This window comes from Balaenoptera musculus, chromosome 8, assembly GCF_009873245.2.
Source record: "Balaenoptera musculus isolate JJ_BM4_2016_0621 chromosome 8, mBalMus1.pri.v3, whole genome shotgun sequence".
Lineage (NCBI taxonomy): Eukaryota > Metazoa > Chordata > Mammalia > Artiodactyla > Balaenopteridae > Balaenoptera > Balaenoptera musculus.
In genome coordinates, this window is record NC_045792.1 from 97,735,578 (window position 1) to 97,756,732 (window position 21,155).

Below are 21,155 nucleotides of genomic sequence, written 5' to 3' on the forward strand. Positions count from 1 at the left end.
AGAGAGCCAGGTGGAGGGGCGAAGGGGTTGTTTTTCTTTGCTCGCGGGAGCGGCCGCCCGGGACTCCCGCGCTTCCTCGGGCCGGCTTCGCGCAGATTTCCCTGGCTCTGGCCGTCGGCGCCGCTCCAGCAGCCCCAACCCGGCCTGCGCCGCTTGGCCACTGTCCCCGAAGCGGCTACCCCGAGGGCCCCGCGACTGTCCCGCGCCGGGGCGGCTCCCAAGGTCCGGATGCCCGACGCCCTGGACCAGGTCAAGGCCAGGGTGATCCGCATCGCCCCCTTTATAAGGAGACGCTTAGGTCGCGGGCCTGCAGGTATCGCCCTGAACGAGGCCACGAGGGGCGCAAGGGGTCCCGAAGAGATCAGAATGCCCCCCTCTTTAAAAGGAAGCAGAAGAAGCTCCCGTGAAGCCAACGCTCTCCTCCCACCTTTGAGTCTTCTATCCCCCTCACGGGCGATGAGACACACGCGCACCCAAACTTGCACCCGCTTGCAGATGCATTAAGGGACATACACACACCAAGGTACACACACCCTGGCCACCCATCCCCAAGTTTGCTTGCGCCAAACTCTCACACGTTTCCCATCCGCGCAGACACGCGCGCTGGCTGACACTCAGCGGCTCATCCATTCGCACACTCACGAGCCCCTGCTTCCCCCGGCCCGTACAAAAGATAACGTGCAAGCACTCAGTCACACCTGCACAAGCGTCCTTGCGCGCGCGTGCACGCTCATATGCACTCGATCTCGCACCCACAAACTCTTGCATATACTATTCTTATAGTCGCACACACTCAGGGCTTGGGGTCTGGGAACGGAAGGGACAGTGGAATCTTGGAGCTCTCCCAGAGGACAGGAACATTGGAGGCCTGGGCAAAGGTGCCTGGGGCCCGGCAAGGAGGAGGAGGTGACCCAGGAGCCCGGCTCCTCCCAGAAAGTTGGGAGGGGGGAACTGGGCAAGTCCACGGGGTTCCCTTACACTACCGCACCCCCCCCCCCCACAGGAAGGGATTTCTCTAGAAGCGTGGCGCCGTGACGGCGATCGAACACAGTCCTCCGGATCCCCCAAGAAAGAGAGGGGGCCTGGCTGGAGGGGGCTGGGAAGCCGCTACCGCCTCCTAGTGGCCAGGAAAGGGTTAAGTCGGCAAGCTAGGAAGCGAGGGAGGAGCCAGCGAGTGCGTGAAGGAGGGGGGTGGCTGGGAAGAGCATCCTCGCTGTCCCCACTCTCCCTCGGCGAGCAGCCGGCGCGCACGGACCGACGGACTGACGGACACCGCGCGCTGCCTGCGCTGCTGGGGGGCGCGGGCACCGGGCATCGACGGCCGGCTCGAGCCCCGTCCCGCCGCGCCCCACCCCGTCCCGTCGGGGCCGATGGCTCCTCCCGAGGTTCGCAGCCCGGGGGGCGCAGGGTAGAGCGCCGCGGCCCGGCCACACAGCCCGGGGACTCCCGGGCCCTCCCGGAGCCCCGCGGAGTCCCCGCCGTCCGTCTGGCCGGCTCAGGGAGCGAGTGGGAGCGCCCTCCCCCCCGCCGCCCCCTCCCCCGAGCGTCGAGACAAGATGCTGCCCGGGCTCAGGAGCCTGCTGCAAGGTAGGGACCCCAGCCTGCGGGAAGGCAGAGAGCATCCTGTGGAGGCAAGCGGGGCGCCCCCTCCGCCAGGGCGCGAGGGTGGGGCAGTGGTGGGGGTGGGGGTAGCCTGGGAGGAAAAACGCTTAGCCCCGGGCCCCGCCCCCGCCCCCAGAGCTGCCAGCAGGAGCCGTGCACCCGACTCGGAGCCTGCTGGGCTGTGCGGGGAACTCGTGACCGAGGGGGGACGCAGGGGGCAGGCGGACCGGCCCCGGGGGTTGGGGAGGGAGGGTCAGGTTCTGCTGTCCCGGTTCCACCTGCTCTGGGGGACGCTGAGGACTCGGGCCGGCTGGGGAAGCGCCGACTCAGCAACTTCTCGTGCCCCGTGCCTCAGCACTTTCCAGTCACCAGGGAGGACGAGGGATGAGGGTAGGGGGCTGTCCGGGAGGATGGGGGAGCAGAGGGAGATCCAAATGGCCCTCCCCGGTAGAACAGATGGAGGGCGCTAGAAAAGGGATAGTTCCACGAACTGAGTGACAGACAGACAAGGGTGTGGGCCAGAGATTGGGGGTGGGGTGGGGTGGGGTGGGGAAGGGGTAAGAAGGAAGGGGATAGGAAGGGGCCAAAGATGGAGAGAGTGGTCAGGGGAGGGAGATAGGAGGAGGAATAAAGGTTAGACGGGAAACGCTGGGAGGGAAGTGAGACCCTGGTGAGGACAGAGGAAGAGGGAAAGAGAGGGGAGACCAGATTAGGGGAGGGATGGGGAGAAGACTAGGGCCAGGGACCCAGAACCTGGCGGTGGGAGAAATAGGAAAGAGAATGAGGTCTGGGACCCTAGGGATGGGGAAGGAACGGGGAGTGAGAAGATCAGAAAGCCAGAAACCAGAGGAGGATGGGGATGGTGGACAGAGATGGGGTGTCAGGAACAGGGGAAGAGGATTGGGACGAGCTCTAGGGCTGGGGATGGGAAACCAGAGACAGGAGAGGGGCTGGGGTTGATCAGGATGGGGATGGGGGCTGGAAAGGGAGGAAAGGACGAAGGAAGAGAAAGGGGAGAGAGAGAGAGAGAGAGAGAGAGAGACCAGGGGGGGCAGCCTAGGGATGAGACAAAGAGACTTCTGGTAACCACTTCCACGTGGGAAGCCCTCCATTTCCAAAGCGCCTGCCTGTCACTTCCCTTCTCTCAGGGAGTGGCCAGTGGGCCAGACCCTGGGCTCTGAGCTCAGGGCCTTGGGGGCGGCTGTGAGGGGGAGAGGAGGAAGACATTCAAGCGGAGTGGCAGCCTCCGAGGGTGGGCACCCCGGCTGGCTCAGTGCTGCCATTTATATCTCCGGGCCCCGTCGTGGGATCCTGCCGCCGCCGCCACGGTGGCTGCTTATTTTGGGGTGTTACATTCTGGCAGAGTGAGAAGCTGTTTGCAGCAGCTCTAAACCTCCATCGCCCGCGTCAGTGCCTCCCCAGGCCCCTGCGTCACTGGCGTCATCACCACCTCCGTTCTGGTCCCCGGCTCCCACCTCCTCAAGCCCCTGCCACCTCAGCATCTGCCCGGCAGGCCCAGCCCTTTTGGGTGTGGAGCTGTTGCTTCTTGTCTGGGACCCTGTGCCCCTCCTTCAGAACCAGAGGCCTTGACTCCCTTTCCAGGGAGCACTTGTCCTGGGGCCACTCTGCCCTGAGGGTTGGCACCCTGTTTCCTGCCTCTACACTGGGTCCATCTGCTTCCTTCTCAAGTTTCTTCTTTCACAGGGATCTCTGGACTTAATGGTGGCTCCCGGGCTGAGAACTTTGTTTGTGAGCCTTGGTGCTCCAGGATGATAGCCCAGAGTCCTTGACAGTGGGCCCTCAGTGAATGGATACTTTTTGGCTCTGGGCACCTCAGTCTTCTGGGATCAATACCATGTTCTGACCTCTCTCCGTTCCCTCCCCTGGTCAGTTCTGGCCACATCTTCTGGACACTGGTCATCTCTTCCTGACTCCCAGGTGGGCCGTCCCCTAGAACAACCACAGCCTGGAGCCCAGGAGGGGAAAGTTGGAGAGAACCTGGGTCCTTTACCTTGCCTTGAGCCTGAATAGCCAAACAGACCCGGTGTCATTGCTGGCCCAGCCCTGTGCACCTGGGTGCAATTTCTGTCCTCCCTTTACCCCGAGCGCAGTAACTCTCACACTCAGGGGTGGTGTCTGTGGACGACGTGGGGTCTCCCAAAGAAAGGTCAGAGAGTCCCTCTTGACATGGACTTGTCCAGTCTGGCTTCCACCTTGTACCAGCTGCATGCCCTGAGGCAACTCACTTCCTGTCTGTGAGCCTCCCTCCCCTCATCTGCAAATTGGGAGCCATAATATCGATCTCACCTATGTTACGTTGTATTCTATGCATAAAGACGTGTACAAATACAGTGGCTGGCACACAGTAGGTGTTTCATAACAGATGGTTTCTGCCCATCCTTGCTCTATGCTCCCCTGCAACTCTAGCCATCACCTGCTGACTTGAGAAAAAAAAAAAAAAAGAGGATGGATGGAATGAGGAGAGAGGGTGGGGAGGCTGTTAGAATAGGCCCAGATAGTAGTGGGGGCATAAAATGAAGGCTTCGAGAAAGATAACCGAAGGTGGATTGACAGAGGTTCGGTCAGGCCTGGGCTGCTCCCTCAGAAGTGAGCTCTTCCCCTCTCCCGTCCTCAGTGGTGTGGCCTGTGAAATAAGGGGTTTGCTCTTGATGGCCGATGAGGTGTCCCCCACCTTCCTGCTCTGACGCTCTGTGCATCTTGCCCCCGTCTTTGCCAGGGATTCACAAAATGGGGCCGGGAGTGGAACTGTGGGGAGAGAGGGAAGACCCAGGCCTGGAGGGAAGGAGTGATGGTGAAGAGCCGGGAGAAGCAGGGGGTGGGGAGGCGATGGTGGTGGGAAGGAAAAGGGCACACGCTGGGCAGGGGCTGAGGGCGGAGGAGGGAGAGAGAGGCACAGCTCACCAGGCCCTGCTGCCTCTGCCCAGGAGCACTCCAGCCAGGCCTGGGGGCAGAGCAATCTAGAGCCCCACCTGCCCCTCCTCCTCGCTTCCAGTGAGAGCCGCAGCCTGAATTATGGATGAGGCTCCTTGGGTTACAGCTGCTTTGCACGGCAGCAGCAACGAGGACCAGAAATGGCAACAGAGTCACTGTTACGCAGCAGCTGTCACGGAGGGGCCCCCTGCTCAGGGCCCCCCCTCAAAGAGCCCGCAGGGAGCACCATCTTAGCCTTGGGGAGGTGGGCCATGATGGGGGGGGATATGGGGGCAAGAAGGAGGGGATGTGGGGAAATAAGAGAGAAGCCCCCTAATGAGGGCAAGCAGGGGGCCAGGGAATTGTGGGCTAGAGGAATGCCAGCCCCTGCTGAGCTCGGCCTCCAGGCTGGAAGAGACCCTGGTGCCAGGGGACTGGCTCCGGACTCTGGAGCACTCTGGGATCACGTGTCCTTCCCTCTCCCTCTCCTGGGTTAACAGTTGGCCCTAGAGGCTGAGGAAAGAGCTCCATAATCCTTGGAGGGCTGGCGGCCTTCTGAATGAACACCCTGTGAGCTTGTGGATAAGGGGTGGGATTAAGGGATCAGAGAGGGATTTGGCTTTCTCTGGTGTCAAGTCCTTGGGGAAGCGAGCTCAGAGGGTGACTCCACCAGGAAGGGAAGTGCTCTGGCCGGTCATCAGAAGGTTCCTTTCTAGTCCTTGCCCTGCCAATCACGTTGCTGTGTGACCTTGGGCAAGTCACTTTCCCTCTCTGAGGCCCAGCCATCACCTCAGTAGAACCAGAGCTTGAACCAGATGAACCTGGAGGATTTTCCACCTCCAAGATCTCCTGTTCTAAGCCTCAAACCTCAGCCCTCCTGAAACCCACCCAGAGCTCCCTACCGGGCCCCCGCACCCCACCCCTGCCTGGTTGGGTTGAGGGGTGAGAGACATGCTCTTTCACCCAACGTGGCTCTGAAAAACTCGGGAGGAGAAAGTAATCGTGAAACGCCGCACGGGGGAGGGGTGAGAAGGGCCGAGAAACGCGGAGGTGGTGTGAACGAAGGGAACAGCAGCCGCTGTGTCACCGAGTATTACATCACACCCAGCCTACACACGCACGGGGCCCGGCACTCACACACACGCGGAGGACCACCGGCACACGCTTGCGCGCAGCGGCGCGGGGAGGGGCCGGGACGCTCGCCGTGGGCCGGGTGGCAGTGGCGCCGGGGTCCCCCACCCTGCGCCTTTGCGCTCCTCCACGGGAGGAGGCACAGCCCAGCTTCCGTGATGTCCGCGCCACACGCGGGGCCTGTCGGTGCCATGTGCCCACCCCGGGTTCCGCAGCACTTCACGTAGAGGGCACCCGGCTCCCACGCGCATTCACACACAGCAACCTCTGACGCCAGGCGTCAGTGAAAGGCACGGACCCCTCAGGCTCTACCCTGAGGACCCAGGATCTCAGGTCCTTGGGTCCAAGGGCAAAGGTCTTCCTCTGCCTTCGCAGGCGGTAGCACACTGTTTGGAGCTACCATGTCATTCTCTGGGCACTCATTGCATGTGTGCCCAGAGAATGACTGCCTGGCTTTTGGAGTGCAAAACCTGCCAGATGAAAATCCCGAGACTCATCCGGAAGTCATGATAAAGGGTAGAGGTCAAGCCAGTTCCAGCCCAGAACTTGCATCAGCTGCCGTGAGGGTCAGAAGGCCAGGGGACAGGGATGGATGAGGGGCCCCAGAGCCCCTGCTATAGCTCAGGGATACGGAGGCCTAGACACGACTCTTTAGCCCCCAGGCCCTTGGGCCCCCCTGGGCCTGCCTCTCCATCTGTGTCATAAGAAGGCTGGATCATAGCAAACCTTCAAAAGTTACTTTGAAAAAAAATTATTGTTATTTTTTGGCCGCACCAAGTGGGATCAAAGTTCCCCAGGGATCGAACCAGTGCCCCCTGCAGTGGAAGCACAGAGTCTTAACCACTGGACCGCCAAGGAAGTCCTGAAAAAGAATTTTTAAGTGACTTTGAATGAGAAGAGTCTGGGGTGTAAAATGCAGATTCCTGGGCTATTCCCCCAGGGATGCTGATTCTGCACAGGCAGGGCCCAGGAAGCAGCATTCTTTCCAGGACCCTCTGATGATTCTGTTGCAGGTGGCTGGAGACCCCCTGTCCCTTGGTCCCTAAGATTCCTTCCAGTGTGGAGAGATGAGGGAGGAGGGCTGTGGTCACCAGTGGGCCAGCAAGACCAGACCCCAGAGGCAGCCAGAGGGCAATTTTACATGGGCCTTAGTTTCACAGAGGGTCTCAATTTAGTTCCACCTGTTCTCAAATGGAGTCAGTTTTGCTCCCCAGGTGGTATGTGGCGACGTCTGAAGACATTTCGGTTATCATAGGTTATCTAACGGCAGGGGGAGGGGTGTTACACATCTAATGGGTAGAGGACAGGGGTGAGGCCAAACGCCCTGTACAGGACATCGTCGTATAGGACCGCCTCCAGCAAAGCACTGTCCAGCCCAAGTCTCAAGACCAAAGTCATGGTCAAACCTACCAGAGTGAAAACAGGAATGAAAGCAGACGATCACTCATCAAACAACTTTCAACCTATCACAGTGCTTCCTACAAAGTCCTCTTGGCATTTCTTTATTCTTTAATACACCAGGAGCCTCCAAAAGCGGAAGTGGCCAGGGCCTCTCGCGACTCTGAGGCTGCACCCAGAACCCCCCACCCAGGCTAGAAACGCAAGGCTCTCTGCAAGGGTCGCGTTAGGGGGTGGGTGGGCCGGGCCCCTGGCTGGCACTCCCACGCTCGCAGCCCGCCCAGAGAGCTCTCCCCCGCGCCCTCCCCGCAGGTCCCGCCCCGGCCTGCCTCCTGCTGATGCTCCTGGCCCTGCCCCCAGCCGCCCCCAGCTGCCCCATGCTCTGTACCTGCTACTCGTCCCCGCCCACCGTGAGCTGCCAGGCCAACAACTTCTCGTCGGTGCCGCTGTCCCTGCCGCCCAGCACGCAGCGCCTCTTCCTGCAGAACAACCTCATCCGCACGCTGCGGCCCGGCACCTTCGGGCCTAACCTGCTCACTCTGTGGCTCTTCTCCAACAACCTCTCCGCCATCTATCCGGGCACCTTCCGCCACCTGCAGGCGCTCGAGGAGCTGGACCTCGGCGACAACCGGCACCTGCGCTCTCTGGAGCCCGACACCTTCCAGGGCCTGGAGCGGCTGCAGTCGCTGCATCTGTACCGCTGTCAGCTCAGCAGCCTGCCGGGCAACATCTTCCGCGGCCTGGCCAGCCTGCAGTACCTCTACCTCCAGGAAAACAGCCTGCTCCACCTACAGGTGAGCCGGCCCCAGCCCGGCGCGCGCGCGCGCACGCACGCACACGCGCGCGCGCACACACACACACATAGTCCTCTTCTGCTTCGCTCTCTCCCCGGGGCCTCTCGGCCCCTCTGTCCCTGCTCACCCTTCCCGCCTCTGTCTCAGCACCTCTCTATTTCTCTGTCCCTTTTCTAGGTTTCTGTCCCTCCCACTTTCTCCAGGGGCTTTTCTTTGTTTTGTCTCCTCCGTCTTTCTCTGTCACTAACACCCCACCCCCCATCTGACTGCGTCTGCCTGTCTGTCTCTCCCTTTCTGTCCCTCTCTGTCTCGCTCACTAACTTGCCTCCCCCATCTGTCTCCCTCTGCCTCTTCTGTCTGCCTCCCTTCACACGCCCACTCCACACACACACCCCCATGTCTGTCTGGGTGTATGTGTGTGTCTCTTTCTGTGATCTCTCCTTTCCCCCTTGTTTGCCTTCAGGGGACTCTGCCTTTCCCCAGGCACCCCAGCCCAAAGGGCTTCGTGGTGGCTTCTCTCACCCACCCCCATGCCCTCTCGCAATATGGGGAGGTGGGCAAGAGGGCAGAGCCACTGCAACTGGTATCCCATAGAAGGTTCCACCTCACCGGATCGTGGGACAAGGGAAAACCCTACCCTTTCTAGATTCCGTCCCCCAAACCTATCCCCCAAATCTGTTGTCTCAGTGCAACCGGTGAAGGAAAAAAAGCGTAATGAGCTGTTAAGGAGCTGGAAAATGGATGCTCTGGAAACGGAAGGAATAACAGTAATTGCTATTTATTGTTATTATTATTGATCTAAATATTGTTTATTGTTGTCGTTATGCTGACTGTTTGACAGTCAAATCCTCCCATTCTATTTCCCCAGGAAGCAATAACACACCCTCTAAGCCACTCTGGGAGAAAATTCTCCCTCAGCTACACAACCTCTGGATATCCAAACTCTCCCCTCTCCCCACACCAACCTGGAAGGCACTTCCTCCTCCCCATCCCAGGTTGAGGCCTAACTGGTGGATTTGATGCTGATAATTATAACAACAGCAATAGCAATAATAATTTAACATTTATTGAGCACCCAGAATGTGCTTGGTGCTGAGAAAAGGGCAGCGAACAAAACAGATGAAACTCCTGCCTTCGCAGAGAGCATTCTAGTGGCGGGGAGAGACAAGAAGTAAAATGTACAGTATGTTGGGAAAATATGTTGTGTGTTATTATTATTGCATAAGTAATGATAATAATAGCCCACTAGCACTTAGCAGGCACACTGTGCATCAGGCGCTGTGCTGAGGACTTTATACGGGTATCAACTCTGCCATTTACAAGTGTGTGGCATTTTTTAACCTCCCTGAGCCTCAGTTTTTCCATCTGTAAAATGGGAGTAGCCATAGCACCCATCTTCTAGGGATTTTATAAGTGTTAAGTGCATGAATAATTTGTAAAGCACTTGGAACAGCGTTTGGCATACAGTGGGCACACTATAAATGCTTGTTAAGATACTATTTTAAAAAGAGAAACAAGCCTCATTTAACACTGGTCTCAGTGAAATGGCCCATCTTGGACCCGATCCTGAAGATATGGGTCAACTTCCAGGATTATACTGAGACCATGGGTGGGTTCCAGAACACTCCCTCCTTTTTCTTCTTCCTAACTTTGCACCTCATGGTTTCCAAAGTGCGCTCAGTCACCTCATCTCATTTCTACAGCCCTGTCGGGAGACTGTTTATACTCCCTTACAGATGAGGAAGCTGAGACCAAGGGTCCCAAAGTCTCTTAAATCATTGTCCATGTGCCTGGGGGCTTAACGTGTTCTCAGTATCACGTCAAACCTCACAACAGGCTGGCAGTAGGGACGGTTGGGGCAGTAGGGACAAAAAATGAAGTTTCTGAGGCCACACAACCAGGAAGAGCTGGTGGCACTTGAGCCTTCATAGTCTGATGACACTTCAGGCCATTTTTATCATTCAGAACTCTCCACTGGGCGCTGACCAGGTGCAGGGGGCATGGTACTCAGAAGGACAGCAGAGCAGGCTTATTTTTGAAAGCACATGCTTTGTTTTGTTTTGGTTTTGGCTGCACTGTGCAGCATGTGGGATCTTAGTTCCCTGACCGGGGATCAAACGCACGCCCCCTGCAGTGGAGCTCGGAGTCTTAACCTCTGCACCACCAGGGAAGTCCCTGAAAGCACATGCTTTGGAGTCTGCCAGACCTAAGTTCAAATCCTGGCTCCTATACGACATTGGACAAATTACTCATTACAAATTACTCTCTCCATTGCCATTTCCTCATCTGTAAAATGGCAATCATGATAGTAATTAACAATAATACTTACCTAAGAAGTTTTGTAAGGATTAAAGTTTCGCACAGGGCCACATCAATATATGGGTGCTGTCATTATCATTATTGTTAATTATTACTAGTAGTGCAACAACCGCTACTACTGAGATCCTGACCTCCTTATCAACATATATTAGTTGTGCAGATTAGGAATCTGGGGTCAGCAGGCCTGAGTTTGAATCCCTGCTCTGCTATTTTCTGACTTATTTAACTTTAGACAAGTTGCTGCCCCCTCTGAACCTCAGTTTTCTTATCTTTAAGATGGGAATAATAAAAATAATACCTTCCATAAAGAATGGCTGTAAGAGTAAATGAGCTCATATATATAAAGCACATAGTTAAGTGCTGAATAAATTTTGTCGTCATGACCTGATCCTCCATCACAAATGGCAGCCAGGGCCTGGGGTCAGGGAAGACCTGGGCAAGGGAGACCTTGAGTGGACACTGGGGTCTTCTGAAATGGGAAGTGTTGGTTCTGCACACCCCTGGCATGAATGGTAGGGGGCATCATGGGAAGGAAACATCTTCACACCTGGCCCTATATAGAAGAGAAAGAAAGAGACAGCCTCTGCCTGTGAACTGCCTGGAGAAACTAGGCTGGGAGATGCCACAGGCAGGCGAGGAAGCATGCAGGCTGGGCTGAGATCTGCAGAGTGCAGGTGTGACCCAAGATGGCACCGGGCCTGCCCCGAGAGGGGAGATCTGGAGGAGGCAAGAGGACCACAGCTTTTCAGGATGAGGAAGGTGGAAATGGGAATGGGGTAGAGTGGAGGTTCTCACAGACTGTCTGCTGTAGGCCAGGCACTGTGCCAGGTGCGTTCATCACAGATACTTACTGAGCATCTACTATATGCCAGGCAGTGTTCTGGGTGCCAGGGATTCAGAAGTGAACAAAAACAGTGTCCCTGCTCTCCTGGAGCATATTTCCTACTGGAGTGGAACCAGATGATAGAGGCACCTGTCTCTCTTTTAACTGTTAGAGCAGCCTGCATGGCGTAAAAGAGCAGTCTTTACGTTCAGGCAGATCTGATTTGCTCTGTGGCTTTGGGCAAGTTACTTAACCACTCTGAGCCTCAGTGGACCCATCTGTGAAATGGAGAAAATGACCTGTAACTCAGGGGCTCGTTGTGAGGATTAAAGGAGATGCTACTCGAAAGGGGTTTAGTGCGTCCAGTCCAGAGTAAGCATCGTTTCCCCCATTCAATGGCTGAGGACCCTGAGGCTCGGAGAAGTTAAGTCACCCATCCAAGGTCACCCAGCTTGTAAAGGGCACAGCCTAGAATTAGCCCAGGTCTGTCTGGCTCCGAAGTGCAACTGTTCAGAGCTCTGTCTCCAGAGTTCACGTCTGCCTTCCACTACATATTGGCTCTTGAACTCTAGGCCAGTCACTTGCCTTCTCTGAGCCTCCCTCTCCTAATCTCTGAAAGGGGGAGAATAATACTATCTGCTTCACAGGACTTCCCTGGCGGTCCAGTGGTTAAGACTCCATGCTCCCAATGCAGGGGACATGGGTTCGATCCCTGGTCAGGGACTAAGATCCCACATGCCACATGGCGCAGCCAAAAAAAAAAATTATCTGCTTCATGGGGCTCTGATGATTCGGTTACTACATGGGATCTGTGTAGCACAGAGCCTGGCACACGGTAAGCGCTCGGTTAGTCAGCTGCTGACGCAAACAATGGCGATGATACCCAGCGTAGATCAGTGAGCACTGTGAGTAGGGGTGCCTGGCACGGAGCAGACACTCCTCGATACAGCTTTCTTGAATGAACGAGGTACATTCCGGGACTCACTTGCTCATTAATATCAGATGAGGATGGATCTTAATGATCAACGATCTCAAGTCCCTTGTTTCACAGATGGAAAAAAAACCTGAGGCTCAGAGAGGTGCCCGGAGCTGCCCAAGGTCACACAGCCCAGCAGCTGATTTGATCGGTGCCAGAGACTGGAGCTGGGAGGTTGGAGGGAGGCAAGGTTAAGAACAGGATGCTGTCCAGGGAAGGGGGCAGGGGTGCTGCGTTGAGGTTCCAAATGGATTCAGAGAGCTGTGAACTGGCCACGGGGAGGTGAGGGAAATGTGGTTTTCAAAATGGAAGAGGATGACTTTAACAGACACTCTCTGCCCAGAGGGAGGGCGTGATAGGGAGCGTGGTGGGGGAGGGGGAGGGCTGTGAAGGTCAAGAGCTTATTAATGCACAGAGAACCATTTTAGAGGAAGGACCGGATCTGAGAGCTGCAGCCTAGGAAGTGACAAGAGGATCTGGCAACAGCTTGGATGGGGGTTGGGGGAATGGACCCCCAGGCTGAGGCTCAGAGCAGGAGGGGCAGGACTTCTGCCAGGGGAGGGAGAAGGAGATTGGAATCGAGGAATCCTGTAGCCCAAAAACTGGGGCTGTAGGTCAAAGGTGCCTGAATTCCCTAGCATCTCTGAACTTCTGGTCTTCCCTTCCTGACTTCTGGAAGTCCCCAAAGTGCCAATGACCTCTGCTCCCTCTATACCCCACCCCACCCCGTATTTATCCTTTGACCAGGTATCTCTGGGTGTGTCCTACTCTTGCGGACACTCCATTAAAAAGAGAAACCCTAATTAGGTGTTTGAGTGGAAGGGATTCAGCCCACTCCCTGGGGGGGGGGGGCAAGAAGAAAAGGACAAGGACACCAGGCCTCGCTGGGCCAGGCTGAGGCCACGGACGTGCAGGGAGCCCTCCGCTGGAGACCTGAGCTGGGCATGGGGCCGTGGCAGCAGGAGGTGGAGAAAACTGGTGTCACAGGCAGCCGAGAAGGTTGAGGGGGACGGATCTCAATGTGGCCAAGAGGAAGGTTCTTGGCAGGCTCAGTTCCTGTAGCAGAGAGGGCGGAAGCCAGATGGGAGGGGGCGAGAAAATGCAGGAGCACAGGAAGGCGGAGGCTGTGAGTGTGGGCTGGGAGTCAACGCCCTACCCCCACCTGAGAGCCTGAGACCAGGCTCCTGGGTGAGGTGGGGGGATCATCTCCCCAGGCAGGGAAGGGTGGGAGAGGCACTGCCAGGAAACAGGAATCCAGGGTGAGCTGGCTTGAGCACAGAGGATACCCCTGTCCCCCAGAACCAGACCCCCTGGGTCTGCTGACCACAATGATGTCCTCCACAAGAGGGGAGGACCTCAGCACTGGGGCTCTGGTCCCCTCTCTGGCAAGCCCTTCATCTCTCTGGGTCTCAGTGCTCTCCTCTGCAAAAAAGTAGGCTAGGCTGGTGCTACCAGAAGCGCTAACTCCCAAATCTGGTTGATCATCACCAATACCTTGGTGAACCGGTTAAAATGCAGCGCCAGCCCCCTGCTCTCTCCCCTCCATGGAGCATACCCACTCCTCCACTCCCCTGAACCACAGTTCAAGGTCCTTCCAGCACTAATATGGTCTGATTCAGAGACTCCCCAGCCTTGGGCAGGTGGGACAGCCCCTCTAAGGGGACAGTGAAGCAGGGCATGGGGCAGCAGGCTTCCTTCCCCTCCCCTGCTGCCTCTGTGGGGTGGAGCTGATATGGTCCCCTTAATGTCCCAGCCCAGCAGCAGAACTTTGGGGTCCCCGGGAGCTCCTCTATTAGAGGAAAATGGATGGGACCTAATTCTAACTAAGACACTATTGTCATAATAATCACCATCTATTGATGGTGGTCTGTGTGCCCACCGGGTACGGCATCCTTACAAGACCTCATCTAACCCTCCCTCAGCCTGCTGAAAGAGGTGTTCTCTGAGTTACACACACTGAGGCTAAATAACTTGCCCAAAGTAACGCAGCTGGGAAGAGGGCAAGCTGGATTTGAGCCGGGGCTCTGCTGACTCCTGAGCCTGTGGGCTTCATCACTGGACCGAATCCCAATGTGCCAGGCCCTGTGCCCGACACTTCACCCATCTGATAGGTATGGGGATTGTCTTCTTTAATCCTCAAAACAAACCCAGGGGGAGGTACACTCACCTCCATTTTAAAGATGAGGAAACAGATTGCTGGCTTGGCCAAGTTCACAATAATGGCTAACTCATAGAATGCCCACCACATGTATTAATACATGTTGTTTCATTTAATCTCCACATGTTACAGATGAAGAAACTGAGTCATAAGGATACTGAGTGACTTGCTCGAGTGTCAGTTAATAAGGCCAGGATTTGAAAGTCAGGGAGTCTGGAAGTCTGCATACTTAGCCGAATCAGAGGTTCTCATCCTCCAAGTGCGGTCCTCCCACCAGCGGCATCAGTACCACCTGGGAATGTGTAAAGACGTGCAGAATCTCACCCCCACCCCCGCTCCAAGACCTGCTGAATCAGAAACCCTGCGGGCAGGGCTCAGGGATCTGCAGGGGATTCTGATGCACCCCCAAAGTTTTAAGAACTCTATTGCGTTTCTCACATTAACCTCTAAATAGGTTAGAGGAGGCAGGATTAGAACCCAGGACTCTATGAGTCAGAAGGTCAAACCCCTTCTGTTCTACCACAATGCTCCCCTTCTTTCCCAGATTTCTTCGGTACCTGTCTCAGAACCACTCACCACTCTTCTTCTCTCCCCTTTCCCACCCCCGCCCCACCCCCGCCCCCCTCTCCCCCCGCCAGGATGACCTGTTCGCGGACCTGGCCAACCTGAGCCACCTCTTCCTCCACGGGAACCGCCTGCGGCTGCTCACGGAGCACGTGTTCCGCGGCCTGGGCAGTCTGGACCGGCTGCTGCTGCACGGGAACCGGCTGCAGGGCGTGCACCGCGCGGCCTTCCGCGGCCTCAGCCGCCTCACCATCCTCTACCTGTTCAACAACAGCCTGGCCTCGCTGCCGGGCGAGGCGCTCGCCGACCTGCCGGCGCTGGAGTTCCTGCGGCTCAACGCCAACCCCTGGGCGTGCGACTGCCGCGCGCGGCCGCTCTGGGCCTGGTTCCAGCGCGCGCGCGTGTCCAGCTCCGACGTGACCTGCGCCACCCCCCCGGAGCGCCAGGGCCGCGACCTGCGCGCCCTCCGCGAGGCCGACTTCCAGGCCTGCCCGCCCGCCGTGCCCACGCGGCCCGGCAGCCGCGCCCGCGGCAACAGCTCGTCCAACCACCTGTACGGGGTGGCCGAGGCCGGGGCGCCCCCCGCCGACCCCTCCACCCTCTACCGAGACCTGCCAGCCGAAGACCCGCGGGGGCGCCAGGGCGGGGACGCACCCACCGAGGACGACTACTGGGAGGGCTACGGGGGCGAGGACCAGCGGGGCGAGCAGACGTGCCCCGGCGCTGCCTGCCAGGCGACCCCGGACTCCCGCGGCCCCGCGCTCTCGGCCGGGCTCCGCACCCCTCTGCTCTGTCTCTTGCTCCTGGTCCCCCACCACCTCTGACTGCGGTGCTGAGACTGAAGAGGCCGGTGTGTCTCGCTCCCCTTCATCCCTCATCCCTCATCCCCCATCCCCAGCTGCGGCTCTGGCCCAGTCCCCACCCTCTGGCCGTGCGGCCTTGCTGCCTTCCTTCCCCTCCCAGCTCCTCTCTTCCTCTGGGACCAGGCCACCTCTCCCTGCCTCCCAGGCTGCTGGCTTATGGCAGCCCCAGGAGGACACATCTGCTGGCTCAGCCCTGTTCTCCCCAACTCTGGCCATTAACCCGTTCCCATCCCAAGGCTGGGGTGGGCACCCCAGGCAGCCGCTGACCCCTTCTCCCAGTGCCCACAGTGGACTCGGGACGGGCTTTGTCTGCAGAGCGTCTTCCACCAGCAGAGCCTTTGGAAGCTCCCGGGAAGGGAGCCCTGCCCAGGAGCCCTTTGGAGGGATGCTTCAGTCGGGGCCAGGCCAACCCTAGGCCCCTGCTTATCCTAGCACCCCTCAACCTCCCGACACTGGAGAAATACTTTTCTCCTATGTCTACCTTGGACACTTTTTAGGGTGCCTGGAGAGAACTTTCCTCTCCACCGTGGCCCCTGTGTGGTGAAGATCAACAGAAGTTGTTTGGGAAAAAAAAAAAATTTATTAAAAAATTCTATTATTTTATCTTCTGTAAGATTTGTTGGCTCAGGTCCTCAAAAGTGGGAGGAGGGCTTAGAAGCATCAGGCTTTCAGGGCCAGGAGGGTTAGAAAAAGGGGAACCATTTCATGCTATCAAAGTGCTTCTTGCTGTTTTCCCATGACAAGAAGCTGAAGCCTCAGGAACAGGGTTGTGACCCTGGAGTCCCAGGCAGGACAGGTGAAATCTGACAGCCAGGAGTGGGCGCTAATGGCACCTCACCTCATTTGTCCAGGAGAAGCAGCTACAGACGACCCTGAGTTGTCTATGTCTGAGGAGCTAAGCCTGGGGAAGTCTCTCTCTGAGGCTCTGTTCCTTCAGGGAGGGAGAGCAGTTCCCTCTTTCCCCTGCAAGGAGGAGTAACATGGACAGCCATGGTCACAGCCAGCCCAAACATGACTTTGGGTAAATCTGAAAAAGGCACCTCTTCCCCAGGGGAACCCAGCCGCATACCACAGCAAACACTAGCAAACAGAGCATAAGGCTGGATTTCAGCTCACACTTGCCCCCTCAGGTGATTGCCCTTGTGCAGTGTACAGCCTGCACAGCTGTACACAGCAACCTTGTAGACAAATGGTCTCTTTCCCTTGGCTCCTGTGAGGTAGAAGTCATCAGGGAGGAATCAGGTCAGAGAAGCAGTTCTCCAAGCAGGTTAGAGGAGAAGTCAAGGGGCTAGGGTGATCAGAGGGACACGAATCCCAAGCTGGGGTGTCTTGCTGGCTTGAGGTGTGATCAGAAGCTTCATCTTTCCAGGGTGTGGAGGAGAGGCTGGGGAAAGGGAAGGGCCCTGGCTAAGAAGGACTTGGTTGAGTCTCATCCAACAGAAGCAATTGGGGAGACATTTGATGGTTTAAATTTAGGGTTAAAAAATCTAACTTGGGATCTGGGGATGGAAAGAGAGGGTACCTGGGTGCCAGGGCTCAAGGATGCTGAGATTCTGTGGCCCTGGCCAGACAAGTCAGAAGGATAGTGGGAAGAGGAGGCAGAAACGGGACAGAGTGAACATCTAAGGCCTGAAGCCGGTGGACTTTGGATAAAGATGTGGGGTTGGGGTGGGGGGATAGTGCCCCCCCAAGTCTGGGGTCTCATGGGGGCCTGTGTCAGGCTGGCTTTGAGGAGGCTAATGAGGGGGACTAGGGGGCCAGCCAGGCAAGAGCTCTGAAGGAGGGATGGCTGGGGCCTGGGCAGGGGAGGAGGGAAGGAAGATGCTGGTAAATCAGAAGCAGGCAGTCCAGGTCACAGAATTTTCGTTGTGAAATATTCATGGGCCTTTGGTCCAGATGCTATTTCAGGGCAGTGAAAGCAAGAGGAGTGTGTGAGCCTCAGGAAGAAGCCTACAGCAATGCCACTTTCCCCACCCCCGCCCAGACAGACCCACGGACGCCCATCACGTGCACACCCACACTCACACGCTCTCTCACACACACTAATACAGAGCGGAGCTAGAGAGCACGTGCAGGCATGCCGACACCCACGGGTCCCACAAACAGGAGGATGCACCCCCAAACACCGACGTGCGCGTGCAGCTGCTCACATGGGTCCCCGCCCATGAGATGTCACACACACAGACCCCAGCCTCTCCAAACATCCCAGCCTGATAACCCTGAGCCACACACCCTGAAATAGGAGGGACTTTCAAGGCCATGCAGTCCAACACCCACCGATGCTCCGAGGGGGCAACGGAGGCCCAGAGAGGGGAAGTGATGTGTCCAAGACTTCCCAGCCCTGAAAGGAACAGAACTCACTCACCTCCTGCATCCTGAGTGTATACCCACATGCTGAGTTCTCTCTGTCTGCCCGGCACCAGTGGGAGTTAACTCCTCCCTTTCTTTAATGTCCCGTCTCTACGCTCTCACCCAGTCCCCCTCGCAGCCCCCACCCAGCCCTTCCTTTCCGTTCCTCCTGCTACCTCCCTGCTTCATCTCCTCATTACCTCATGCCTAGAATATAGAAGAAAACAGCCATAACCTCCTGTCTGGTTTTCCTCCATTCACTCTCTCTCTCCCTCCCGCTCAACTGGCCCCTGTTGGCCAGATTCATCTGACCAAAATTTGCATTATGTCATTCTGTTACTCGGGAACTTACAATGGCTCCCTATTGCCTACAGGTTAAAGATAAAACACCTTAGCGAAGCATCAAAGATCCTTCAGAGTCTGGTCCCAACTGCCTTTCTAGCTTTTTCTCTCCTGGCCTCCTCCCAAATCTTCACTCCAGCTAGACAGATTGTATCATGCTGGCCATCAGTTACCATGTACTTGAAACCCACAAACCTACTTTGAACCCTCCCCAAAATTCCTCAATCTCCCCCAAACTAGGAGCCCTCTCCCCCTGTCCTCAGATGACAGACTCCAGAGCCCTTCTCCAAGGCCAAAACTGCATCTCCGGGACCTTATCCATGGGGTTCTTTTCCTGTCCTTCAAAGCTTCAGTAGAGGCTCAGGCTAGGGCTCCCTCATAGGAGAGAGCTGCCCTCCACTGGCCACCTCGGGTATCACAGCCAGGCTGAGTTACCCTAAACTGAGAGCGAGTATCTGTCTGCCTGGGGAGAGGAACAGAAGAACGCCAGATGACAAGGTTTATAAGCCCTGAAACCTCTAAGGTTCTTACACTCAGAGTGGGGGGAGGGTTCTCAGCCCTGCTTTCTCAGCTGCTGGCTCCTGACTTTAGCTCCCTAATCCATGAGAGAACTCCGCTCCTGTGAAATACAGACTCGGGGGCTCCCAGGACACTGCTGAAGGGAAATTTGCCCACCAGGCTCTGAGAGGCCACCAGGCCAGGGACAGTCCAGGTGGCAGACCCAAGGTCCAGCTGGGGTCAGGTTTCTATATGAATTTTTAATGCTTCCAGCCAGACTTGTCAGATGTTCCGAAACCCGAGCATCTCCTTTCATCTCTGTACATGATGCCCTTCCCCACCCCCACTGCCCTGGGGGGTAGGGCAGGGAAGGGAGGCCTGGGTCAGCTACCCAGCGGCCTCTTGAGAAATGATTTGGGGGAAATAGAAGGGTGAATGACCTAGTTATTTTCCCACTTACTGTGTGACCTTGAGCAAGTCACTTAACCTCTCTGAACATCCCTTGTTTTGTTTTGCATGTATAACCTGGGGGCAATAGCGCCTGCCTAAATTGAGTTGTTGTGGGGAGTAAGTGCAATAACCCGTGGAAAGGTGGCCTATATGTTTGCTGTCACCCTTATCTTTCCTCAAGCCCTGCCTCCCTCCTCCTGTTTTCTTCCAACCCCAGAGGTAGGTGCTTTGCCTCTTTCTTTTGGAGGTGGGGACTTTGGCTCTGCCCTTACTCCCTAAGATCCAAACTGCCTACCCCAAGATTCTTTGGCCTTCTTAGAAACTTCAGATGAGGTGGGGGAAGGGAAGTGAGAGAGGAAGATGGATGGAGCACCTGAGGCCGATGGGAGGGAAGCAGGCAGCAGAGAGAGGAAGGCTAAGACCCTGCTCAGAGAGAGAACAGCCAGCTGAGACTCACTCTTTCTTTCTTCTCCTTCCTCCCCCCCTTCCTCCCTTCCTTCCCTCCTTCCTGGCACCTTCTCCATCCCCTGGTACTCTCACACCGGAAGCAGAGATGGCCATACTGAGCGGAGGTGAGGTCAGGAGCATGGAGGAGGGGTGGAGGGCTGTTGACGAAGACTTGTCCAGTCTTTCCAGCCCACCAATGCCCTGCACAGTGTTTCTGAAACTGAAGGTCTTTTATATCTGATTTAGGTGGGAAACTGCTAAGATGCAGATTCCTGAGCCCCTGAACCAGATCTCTAAGGGAGCCCTGGAATCTGCATTTTAACGTGTAGGGGTGGGTTATGAAGCTCTCTAAAGGCTGAGAAACGGCTCCTCAAAGGTGGGGTGGTCCTTGGGGGGCAGACGGGAGAAAGCGAAGGAAGAAAAGTTAGATTCCCTCCCCTCCCCCACTCTCTTGGTGGAAGTTACAGACAATACTCTTGCAAGGAGAGGGTGATGCCAGGGATGGGGGAAAAGGATGGAGACAGATGGGGGAGGGGGGATGCAGTGAATGTGACACCCACTGTAAGCAGCCACAAGCGGAAACAGCCACTTGCACGTTGCCCCCACCTTCGTGGCGATCTGAGACCCTGAACTTCTGGTCCCGCGATGTGGAGACTCTGCAAGAGTCCCCTGTGTCTGGGGCGTAGGGTCAAGGAGGAGGCCTCATCTTCAGAGACCAGCGGCCCTCCCCGGAGGGTCCACGCAGCGATAAACGGATACACATCTACCCATCACTCCCCCCGCCGGAGCCCTCCTGCCCTCCCCTCGGGTCCAGCGTCCGTCAGACCTTCTTCTCCCTCCATCGGCCCTCCCCAGCCCGCGTCCCAGCTCATCTGCATAAAGTTCCAATTAACACGCTTTCCCTCAGCTATTTACGATCCCTGAACTCGCTCCCGCCTCGGGACCCGCTTCCCGCCGCCCCCTCGCCCCTCGGAGTGTGGCCCCATTAGTCCTTGCGACCCGGGCTGCTCCCTGCGGCCTGGACCCCGCCGGCTTGGCCCGCGCCGGGAGTCCAGGGGGTGAGCGGGGCGACCCGGGGGGACGGCGGGGTCTGCCGCAGGCCAGAGGCCGGGGCTCTCCGGGGAAAAGGCAGGCGCTTGCCCGCCCCTCTTTCTGGGAAGAGATGGGGAGGGGGGGCTTCTCCTGGGAGACTCGGGGCGTCGAAATTCCTCGTTCCTCATCCTGCGGCCCCCGCACCCCTCCTCCTCCCCGCCACGTACCCTGTCCCCTCCCCAGCCATCTGTTCCACTCGGCAGCGCCGCGGCAAACACGGCTCCAGCTCGCTTCCGCCCCTGCCCAGCCCCCTCCCCAAGCTCCCCACCCCGGGAACGGGGAGTGAGGAGACACCCCTCCCCCAGGAGGCCGAGATCTCTGCCTGCGTCTCCCACCCGGTCCCACGCCCCAGCTGGGCAGGGGCAGCGTCGAGACCCCCTCCTTCAGCCTCGAGGGTCAGTGGGGCAGGGGATAACGC

General features: G+C 57.3%; 1 protein-coding gene across 1 annotated transcript; it reads left to right on the forward strand.

The window, feature by feature from the left end:
• The first annotated feature begins 1,544 nt into the window (after window positions 1–1,544).
• RTN4RL2 (reticulon 4 receptor like 2) lies at window positions 1,545–16,099 on the forward strand. Its single transcript, XM_036861483.1, has 3 exons — window positions 1,545–1,587; window positions 7,375–7,856; window positions 14,771–16,099. The coding sequence occupies exons 1-3, from the start codon at window positions 1,557–1,559 to the stop codon at window positions 15,518–15,520; spliced, it is 1,263 nt and encodes a 420-aa protein (XP_036717378.1). The 5' UTR covers window positions 1,545–1,556; the 3' UTR covers window positions 15,521–16,099.
• The last annotated feature ends 5,056 nt before the right edge of the window (window positions 16,100–21,155 follow it).